Raw genomic sequence first — 10,629 nt, 5'->3', positions numbered from 1 at the left:
TTTTGAAACCCCAAACACTAGTTCCTCGGAATTTCCTTGGACTATTTCGACGGAATTCCGAGGAAGAAAAGGCTTTCCTCGGAATTCCCTCGGAATATTCCGAGGAAATTCCGAGGAAATAGGGTTTCCTCGGAATTCCGTCGGAAATTTCCGAGGGATTTCCGAGGTAAGGGGAATTTCCGAGGAGTTATTTCCGAGGATTTTTTTCGTCGGTATGTCGTCGGAATAACGCTATACCGACGACATACCGACGAAAAAAATCCTCGGAAATAACTCCTCGGAAATTCCCCTTACCTCGGAAATCCCTCGGAAATTTCCGACGGAATTCCGAGGAAGAAAAGGCTTTCCTCGGAATTCCGTCGGAAATTTCCGAGGGATTTCCGAGGTAAGGGGAATTTCCGAGGAGTTATTTCCGAGGATTTTTTTCGTCGGTATGTCGTCGGAATAACGCTATACCGACGACATACCGACGAAAAAAATCCTCGGAAATAACTCCTCGGAAATTCCCCTTACCTCGGAAATCCCTCGGAAATTTCCGACGGAATTCCGAGGAAGAAAAGGCTTTCCTCGGAATTCCGTCGGAAATTTCCGAGGGATTTCCGAGGTAAGGGGAATTTCCGAGGAGTTATTTCCGAGGATTTTTTTCGTCGGTATGTCGTCGGAATAACGCTATACCGACGACATACCGACGAAAAAAATCCTCGGAAATAACTCCTCGGAAATTCCCCTTACCTCGGAAATCCCTCGGAAATTTCCGACGGAATTCCGAGGAAGAAAAGGCTTTCCTCGGAATTCCGTCGGAAATTTCCGAGGGATTTCCGAGGTAAGGGGAATTTCCGAGGAGTTATTTCCGAGGATTTTTTTCGTCGGTATGTCGTCGGAATAACGCTATACCGACGACATACCGACGAAAAAAATCCTCGGAAATAACTCCTCGGAAATTCCCCTTACCTCGGAAATCCCTCGGAAATTTCCGACGGAATTCCGAGGAAGAAAAGGCTTTCCTCGGAATTCCGTCGGAAATTTCCGAGGGATTTCCGAGGTAAGGGGAATTTCCGAGGAGTTATTTCCGAGGATTTTTTTCGTCGGTATGTCGTCGGAATAACGCTATACCGACGACATACCGACGAAAAAAATCCTCGGAAATAACTCCTCGGAAATTCCCCTTACCTCGGAAATCCCTCGGAAATTTCCGACGGAATTCCGAGGAAGAAAAGGCTTTCCTCGGAATTCCGTCGAAATAGTCCAAGGAAATTCCGAGGAAATAGGGTTTCCTCGGAATTCCGTCGGAAATTTCCGAGGGATTTCCGAGGTAAGGGGAATTTCCGAGGAGTTATTTCCGAGGATTTTTTTCGTCGGTATGTCGTCGGAATAGCGTTATTCCGACGACATACCGACGATTTTTTCCCTCGGCGTTTTCTTGTAGTGATTAATGCAAGCAAATTTTGTGATCTTTTTACCTATATATGCCCCGATATAGCTCACGTGGTCCCGCTTCTATATAAGCCATTGTAAGCACCTCTTTTATCCCTCTCGAGGAGAATTCACCATTGAGATCCTTCCTGCAAGCTCAGGTCACCACAGATCCTCCCAGTCCTAAATCCGGAAACATGTTCAGTAATATTCACTTCTTCTTGAATAGATATGAGCAAACCCACAACACAAACCTGTATTGGAGCCAGTTTATACTGCTGAAACTTGCTCTTCTTGTATGCTATTACAATGCTGCCCCATCGGTACGGAACAGCTCACGTTTCACCTTTAGGAGCTTGTTCTCCAGCATAGTTCTTGCTGAGCTTGTTATATATTATAGATTATATAATCACATTATACTTGTATTACTTACTATAGATAACCACAAAATACTCTTTACAGTTACCAATAATGATCTCTGAACACACTGTACACTAATTTTAAGTTCGAGTTGTTATATTTGAACTATATACAAAACCATATATAGGGGAAAAAAAGTGAGATCTTTTAATTGGCTGCAAACCACATGAATCAACCAAGCTCTTTTTTTTTTGTCGTTTGATAACAAACGTAAACTTTTTTTGCTTAATTGATCCCAAAAAACAAAAATACAATCACTACAAAGGAAAAATAGAGTTATATCTTCTCCCGTGTCCTGTTCTATTTCTTTTTGTGTGTTATTTTTAGAACAAAAGCATGTTTTAGTGGTTTTCATATGATATTTCACAAAATTTGAAGTATGTTGATTAGTGTGAAAAACTGTTAAATCATAAAATAAGGAATTACAGGAGGTATCAAATAATTTCATTGCTCCCAATCTTTCACCTGGAAATAAGAAATTTTTCGTATCAAAGCATTATATAAAAGAGTGTAACTTGTTAGTCAAGAAACTATCCGAATCTGCGGTGGATCAATCTCCAGTCGATTTGAGCAAATTAAAACCCTTTAATTTTCTGGCTAACCGCGAGCATCGTGTTTAGAGTTGTTTTAGGACAGAACATCCATGAGAGACAGCTTATTGATAAAAAGAGACAGCAAGTGGACGTGAAGCCCAGACAGCTCGCTCAATCTAGTTTCACTTGCTACGAACTCTTCCCAAGAGGCTCAACGATGTTTTCTTCAAGCTCGGTGCTCTGTTCCAACGCGTGATCGACGATCATATGCATCCAGGAAGATCGAAAGATCAAAGGGATATCACTGAACTGATGTTGGATGTAATGCATTAACAAGGCAAAGATGATTACTTGAAGCTCACGGTAGATCATCTCAAGGCATTTATTTCGGGTAAAATGTGAAGCACAAGACTTTTGAAAAGTCACTGGAAAATATATTAAGCATGGGGATTAAACATGTGTTATGTGATCTCTTTGATTCAGAAAGGCTCTATGTCTATGGATGGTGAAACCTTACATTCATTAACTTAGAATAATATATCTTATATATTAAAAGAGAAGCATTGTAATAAATGCATTCACACTATAATAGACATATGGCAGTATCATAACGATTTGATAATAAATAGGGCTTTTTGCAAAATTGATATACAACTTAAAGTCAAACACAAAACTAACCTCTTTTTTTTTTTGAAAATTGGTTTTGCCCTATTCACCCCACAAGTTCATATAATTTACGAAAATGCCATCAATTTTTTTTTTCTTTTTTTTTTTCGAAAATGACATCTTTACTCTCTCACCCTCATCATCTTCGAGTAATTACAAGATTGCCATTGTCATCAATACCACAACCACCATGAACAACCAATTTGAAGCTCTTAATGCTCCCAAAATCGATTTACCCTTCTTCTTTTTCCATTCTTGTGAACTAAACACAACATATCTCTCACTTTCTCTCCACAATGAGCTAAAAAAACCCAAGATTTTGATTTTAAAATTTTTATGGTTCATAGAGTCATAGAAGCTAACGATTCTGGGTGGGTTACTTTCGTTTGTGATTCTGTGTGCTTGGAGAAGCCTTATGTATGCTAAGGAACTTATCTCACCAATTTAAGGTATGACATCATTGATAGCCCAATAAAAATTTCTGGTAGGCCCAAAATTTAAATGATAAGATTAGAAATTATATGTAACATGACTTTCTAATAATATGTCAACTTTTAAAAAAATTACACATGAATCAAGGTTGTGACTTCTGTTTTAATATATAAGATAATATCCTCTAAACTTGACCACCGTAATTAAGAGTTTGACTCAAATAATTTAAAGCATTCAATTTTATTTTTTAGTTTGTGAATTTTAGATGTATCAAATCATTATGCTCTGAAATACTGAATCCAAATTTACTTTCGTTATATTTTTCTATATACAAAAGCAAGACAATTATATATATATCTTAGTTGAAACTATTAAATTTCTGATAAAAATACTGGCTGAATAAAACATGTTATTTTTCTGTTAAATAAAACATATGACTGAAACACACAAATTGAACTCTCCTACGAAAATAACAGAGAGCTTTTGTTCATTATTTTCAATAGTTTGGTTTGGAACCGTACGTGTATTATTATTATTTTTTTTTTGATAAGTATGTGAATATCATTATCAAATGAAAGAGTTTTGCTTTTACAAAAAGTTTAAAACATGAGACCAATCTAAGACAAAAAAAAATAAAAACAGAGAGAGGTCTAAGAGAGCTATACTAGCTAATAAAAGCAAAGTGATAGAAGCTTAGTTATATCTGAGCCAAGCTTGCATCAGTTTCATAAAGTTCTTGCGTTTTTGTCTCGCAAGTAAGGAGTCTCATATCAGTCTGTGAATGGACTTGAAGAGGACTAGAGGCGGAGTGGTGGAGTTGTTGTGAAGGCGATTGTTTCTCTCCTGCCATATTTTGTAAATGGTGGCATGAGAGACGAGTTTGCGAAAAGTGGAGGAGCATATGTTGTCCTATATGTCTAACCAAGAGATGAAGGCTGTCCAAGTGTGGAAGAGTGTCTGCCTGTACCCAAGCCAAGTTGTAACGACAGACCAAATATGTTCACTGTAAGAGCATCTGAGGAAGAGATGATCTCGCGTTTCCCGGTAAGTGTTGAAGATGCAGCAACAATCAGCAATTTGAAGTCCCCTTGACACCAGACGAGATCGAGTTGGTAATCTGTCTAGCTGAGCGACCCACATCATGAATGCATGGCTTGGCGTTGAACCTTTAAACCAGATAACGTCTGACCAAACTTGAGTCTGACCACGAGGACGAAGCGCTTCCCATGTTAGCTTTGCAGAGAAAGAGTCTGTGCTCACATTAGCAACCTGCCAGTAATAAGAATCTGCTGTAGGTGAGAGAGCGGGCAATGGAATCGAACACAAGAAGATTTGGAAATCCTCTGCTTGGGCGGAGCGGGCATGTCTGATTCTCCACCCTGTTTCAGAGCAAGCGGAAGCAACAGTGGAATCAATGGAGATGCCGAGTTGTGTAGGTCCCGAAGGACCAAAAAATTTGATGAGAGGACCCTTTTCACACCAATGATCGTACCAGAAGCTGGCCTTTTCACCATTACCAAGTTGGCACCTAATAAAAGGTTCGGCATCATCCCTTAAGCTGAGAATGGTGGTCCATATACCAGAAGATTGCTTGTTAATATCTTGACTCCATAGACTTGTCCCCTTTAACCTGTTTGATTTCGACCATACAGCCCACAAAGACTCAGATTCAGAGAAGAGAAGCCATATCAGTTTCAAATTAAGTGTTCTGTTCCACTGAGAACGCTCCCTGATGCCGAGACCACCCTCCTCTTTGGGAAGACAAACCGAAATCCAAGAGACCTTTGCTGCTGCTTTACTTGTTATATTGCCATTCCACAAGAATCTTTAGCACAATGATGATATAGAGGCAATACAACCTTTAGGCAATAAGAAAGAAGAAAACCAGAAATTGAGAGTCCCAAATATTACTGATGTTATTAGCTCCCTTCTCCCAGCAAAAGAAAGATATCGAGATGTCCATGATGAGAAACACCTTCTTAGTTGATCAAGTAGAGGCCGGTAGTCGCAAATTTGGAGCTTCCTATGCATAAGAGGCAGTCCCAAATACCTAACGGGCAATGATCCAAGGGAGAAACCTAGACTAAGTATGTCTACAGTTTCCACCTGATTCAATCCCGCCACAAAGAGCTCGGTCTTGTCTCTATTCATCGTTAAGCCGGAACATTCAGAGAAAGTGTCAAGAGTAGAGGCAATATTAGCTAATGACTCATTTTCTCCATCAAAAAATATCATAATATCATCCGCAAAGGCCATATGAGTGACCTGTGGATTCAAAGCAGCCTGATGATGACCAATACGCCCTGAGTTGAACTCAGTATTCAGTAGTTGAGAAAGCATCTCCATAGCAAGGACAAAAAGGTAAGGCGATAGAGGGTCACCCTGCCTCAACCCTTTCGTACTATTGAAGAAGCCACATAATTCACCGTTTACAGCTACCGAAAACTTGGTAGTGGTGATACATTGCTCGATAAGCTTGACAAAGTGGCCCGGAAAATTTAGTGTCTGAAGCACCATAATAATGAAGTTCCAGTTTAGAGAATCAAAGGCCTTCTTAAGATCCACCTTCAGCATGCATCTCTTGGAGATGTTTTTCCAATTATTTCCCTGGACTAGCTCTGTAGCCATTAGAACATTCTCTACCAAGAGTCTTCCTGGAATGAAAGCGGATTGAGTATTGCAGATAATGTCAGGAAGGGTTTCTTTGAGTCTGTTCGCCAGCAGCTTGGAGATCATCTTGTAGACCATATTACAGCAAGAGATGGGTCTAAATTCTGAGATCCTAGAGGCACTAATTTTCTTGGGAATAAGAGAAAGGATTGTAGCGTTCCACTGCTGTAAAATAACACCTGACGAAAAAAATTCTGAGACAGCAGCTATCATATCCTTTCCAACAGTATCCCAATTTGCAGTAAAAAATTCAGAAGGATAACCATCTGGTCCAGGAGCCTTGCTCTTCGGCAGAGAGAAGAAAACCTTGCGGATATCATCATGCGAGAAGGGAGCAGACAGCTTATCAACAGTATCAGGAGAGCATCTGAACAGGATCAGGGACGCAACCTCATCCTGAGAGAGATAGGAATTAGTAACAGGTCCCCCTAGCAGATTAGAGTAAAACTGAACTACATGCTCCTGTAAACCCTCGTGTATTATTAGATACACCATGCAAACTTATCTTATGTATCGTTAGTAAAAACAAAAATAGTTACTCGAGTTTCAAAGGTGCATAATCTAGCTCACTAGACACAAAATTAGATAAAAGGCAAAGATATCTGAAAATACGCCCACAAAAGAAGGATAAACACAAAGGTATCCAACACTAAATTTGGGTTACATGAGAAATGAACAAAAGAGATTTTAATCAATGGTTATCTAATCCCTGTTTATTCTTAATCATCCATTGACCCTTCTCACCTCTCTTTCTCTCTCTAGTTCCTTGCTATTAAAGCAGTTGGTGATTCAAACCTCCAATTTTTATCCCTTGACAAGACGATCTTGAAACCACAACATCTGCTTGTGGTTTCACCAGGAAAAACAGATCTCAGCGGCTTTTATCGCCGCATTCTCAAATGACAGCAGCGTTTTTGAATATTGGCGGCTACCTTTTTGTCTTCTGCTTGTCGTTATTAGCAACATTGACTCCACACGTTGGAGCCAATGTTGCTGTCTTCGACAACTACTGGTTACAACGTCAAGGCGATGCGTTGAAACAAACCATTGCCTCTTTCGATCCTAATCCTCTTAACGTCACCGACCATTTGAATTACCATGTCGCTTTGTGAGTCCTTTTTTTTTTGTCTTTGTTAGTAAAATTTTAACCTAACTTCTTAAACAAGTAAACCTGATAAAACAATCTGGTTTCTCTTAACAGAGCCGTGGGCGCCACGGAATCAATCAACAGCACAAGGAGAGAGCTCTCACAGGTGAGAAATGGCCGGAAACTAAAGAGAAGCGGAAAATGCGTAGCGTACAACCCTATAGACAGATGCTGGCGATGCCACGGTGACTGGGAGAAAAACCGTAAGAAACTAGCGGACTGTGTGCTCGGATTCGGCAGGAGAACCACCGGAGGAAAAGACGGACCCATCTACGTCGTCAACGACGCCTCCGATGACGATCTTATCAACCCTAAGCCAGGAACGTTAAGGCACGCGGTGACAAGAGACGGACCGCTTTGGATCATATTCGGAAGCAGCATGATCATTAACTTGCAACAAGAACTGATCATAACGAGCGATAAAACAATAGACGGACGAGGAGCTAGGGTTTACATCATGGAAGGTGCTGGATTAACGCTGCAGTTTGTGAACAATGTGATCATACACAATATTTATATCAAGCACGTTGTTCCTAAGAGCGGTGGTTTGATCAGAGACTCTGAGCAGCATATAGGGCTTAGGACAGTGAGTGATGGCGATGGAATCAGTTTGTTTGGTGCAACTAATGTTTGGATCGATCATGTCTCGATGACTAGATGTTCAGATGGTATGATCGATGCGATTCTTGGCTCCACTGCTATAACTATTTCCAACAGCCATTTCACCGACCATGAAGAGGTAAAAAAATAAATTGTTTTATTTGTAACGTACTTCTTTTGTGACTGCAATAACAATAGATTCAGTGTATATAATTTAAATTGACCCTACCTGAGATCTTAAGTGTTATAGACAATGTAGGAAAAAAATAATATTAAAAAATGATTTGGGAAGCATGAAAACTAGCCTGAAAATGAGAAAACTAGCCTGAAATTGAGAAAACTTTCTAGAATCAAAGTAGATTAATACCTCTTCTAAAGCCTCTTTGAATTTGGTTGTGACTAAACAGGTGATGCTATTTGGGGCAAATGACAAGCACGTGATCGACAAGAAAATGCAGATAACGGTTGCGTTCAACCACTTTGGTAAGAGACTGGATCAAAGGATGCCTCGTTGCAGATTCGGAACGATCCATGTGGTGAACAATGACTACACACATTGGGAGATGTACGCAATTGGTGGAAACATGAACCCTACAATCATTAGCCAAGGCAACCGTTTCATTGCTCCTCCTAACGAACAAGCCAAACAGATTACAAAGAGAGAGTACACACCTTACGTTGACTGGAAAATGTGGAATTGGCAATCAGAAGGAGATTACTTCTTGAATGGAGCTTACTTTGTGCAATCCGGAAAACAAAATGCATGGAGCCCTAAACCGGTTAACCCTGTCCCAAGAAAGTTTGCCATACGACCTCAACCGGGAACAATGGTACGTAAACTCACCATGGACGCAGGAGCACTTGGGTGCAAGCCGGGCACACCCTGCTGATTAAAATTACCATTTTGTCCCCTTCCAACCAAAAAAGCTCATGCTTGTTAGTTGCTTGTTGTCCAAGAAAAGAGAGAAAGGAGAAATTAAGCAGAAGGGAGTGTTTTCCTATGAGTGGGGTTAATTATTCTTTTTATAATTCAGGTTCATTTTCATGTGGAAGAAAGAAAAAAGAAGAAATAAACCTTAGATCTAATATAAAATCTCCCTCTATTTTTTCATTAAATCTCTTGTCTTGTCTCATGTGTTGATGCTTCAAAAAGGAGATAAAAGTTTGGCATTAATTTGATCAGTGTCATTAGGTTTTTGTCGTTGTTTATGACAAACTTACAATGAATTGAGAACTAAAATATAAATCACTATCCTTCATGCAGTATATATCTCTGTTTGGTTTAGTAGAGCTTGCTAGTTGTTTTGATACTGCCTATTTCCAATAAAAATTGTCACAATGAGACTAAAGAAACGTCAAACTGAAAGAAGTGGTTACAAACTGCAAGAGCTCATTAATGTCTACCCATAGCTCACTAGAATAAGAAAACAATAATTGTATCATCATTATTATAAAATAGAGATAAGACTCTCGAAATAACAAACAGGATATCCAATGGATTCAGCAGAAAAAGGAGCACCATATGATTTTGTTTCAAGATCATGTATCACCAGTGTTCTACCAAAATCTGTAGAACAAAGCAGCAACTTCTTCTTCTTCCTCCTCTCCCAAAGTGCAAGTGGCAATAACGGGATTGAGATATGAATATCAAACTGCAAAGAAGTCAACTCCAAATCTATGGAACACAGTTTGTTTCATGTCTCACTACAAGAAAAAAGTGGGAGTAACGACTACGATTTACGACTACAAATGTGTAGTCGTAAATTACCTTCGCGTTTACAACTACCAGAAAGTTTGTCGTAACTTAGACGAAAGTTTGCTACTAATAGTTCTCGTCGAAAATTGGTCGTAAATTAACTTCGCGTTTACGACTACACTTTCAAGTAGTCGTAAATATGTGACTAAGTAACATCGAAAATCTACCATCTGATTAACGACCAATTTACGAGGATTGCAGTTGCACATTAGTGGTTAAGTTATTATCAAACGTAAATTCATTGTAACATTGTTACCTACCAAAATCAAAATTTCCCTATAAATATGATCTTCTCCCTCATTCTTAAGATGCACAAAAAAAACGAGAAAGAGTAAAAAAAAAATGCCTAGAAATATCTATGAGCTTCGGAGTTGGATGTATACGCATAAAAATTCAAGCGGAAGAGTAACAGAAGAATTTCTCAACGGAGCAGAGATGTTCATGTACGACGCCGGACATACGTCTCTCACACTAGAAACATGTAAAATGTTATGTCCCTGTCGTAAATGCAACAATACCAAATTTTCTGCTAGTGAAACGGTTTGGAAACATATAGTAAATAGAGGATTTACTCCACATTACTATAGCTGGTTTAACCAAGGAGAATCTGATAATAGGAATGAAGCTAGTAGTAGTAATCAGGTTGAAAATGTTCGCAACAGAGAGGAACCACATTTACCTTCTGAAAGTTGTAACCTTCAAGAGGATCATATGGTAGATCATGATAGGATGCATGATATGGTTACAGATGCATTTCGTGAAACAAGATCAGTAATAGAGGAGGTAGAAAATGTAGAGGGGCCTAATTTGGATGCAAAAAGATTTTATGAAATGCTAGCAGCAGCTAATGAGCCAATTTATGAAGGTTGTAGAGAATGTCTTTCTAAATTATCATTGGCCAACGATAGACTGAAGAGATTATATCAATCTGAAAACACGGCAGCAGCGATGAGATGGCATGCAGAACATACTCAGAAGGAAGGCGAGATCAA

General features: G+C 39.3%; 1 protein-coding gene and 1 pseudogene across 1 annotated transcript; one reads left to right on the top strand and one right to left on the bottom strand.

Annotated features, from left to right (window-relative positions):
* Window positions 1-6,924: 6,924 nt before the first annotated feature.
* On the top strand, window positions 6,925-9,044 carry LOC106310394 (probable pectate lyase 3). Its single transcript, XM_013747627.1, has 3 exons — window positions 6,925-7,242; window positions 7,336-8,020; window positions 8,289-9,044. The coding sequence occupies exons 1-3, from the start codon at window positions 7,034-7,036 to the stop codon at window positions 8,769-8,771; spliced, it is 1,377 nt and encodes a 458-aa protein (XP_013603081.1). The 5' UTR covers window positions 6,925-7,033; the 3' UTR covers window positions 8,772-9,044.
* A 285-nt stretch (window positions 9,045-9,329) lies between these two features.
* Window positions 9,330-10,629, bottom strand: part of LOC106308918 — an 8,346-nt pseudogene continuing 7,046 nt past the window's right edge.

This window comes from Brassica oleracea, chromosome C8, assembly GCF_000695525.1.
Source record: "Brassica oleracea var. oleracea cultivar TO1000 chromosome C8, BOL, whole genome shotgun sequence".
Classification (NCBI taxonomy): Eukaryota; Viridiplantae; Streptophyta; class Magnoliopsida; order Brassicales; family Brassicaceae; genus Brassica; species Brassica oleracea.
Note: the sequence above shows the minus strand (reverse complement) of the source record. Positions and strands in the feature narration are given on the sequence as shown.

Bases quoted from the DNA above. Each gene is read 5' to 3' on its own strand.
- LOC106310394 (XM_013747627.1), top strand. From the start codon at position 7,034: ATGACAGCAGCGTTTTTGAATATTGGCGGCTACCTTTTTGTCTTCTGC. The intron at 7,243-7,335 runs GTGAGTCCTTTT...TTCTCTTAACAG, and splicing joins TTGAATTACCATGTCGCTTT to AGCCGTGGGCGCCACGGAAT. The intron at 8,021-8,288 runs GTAAAAAAATAA...GTGACTAAACAG, and splicing joins ATTTCACCGACCATGAAGAG to GTGATGCTATTTGGGGCAAA.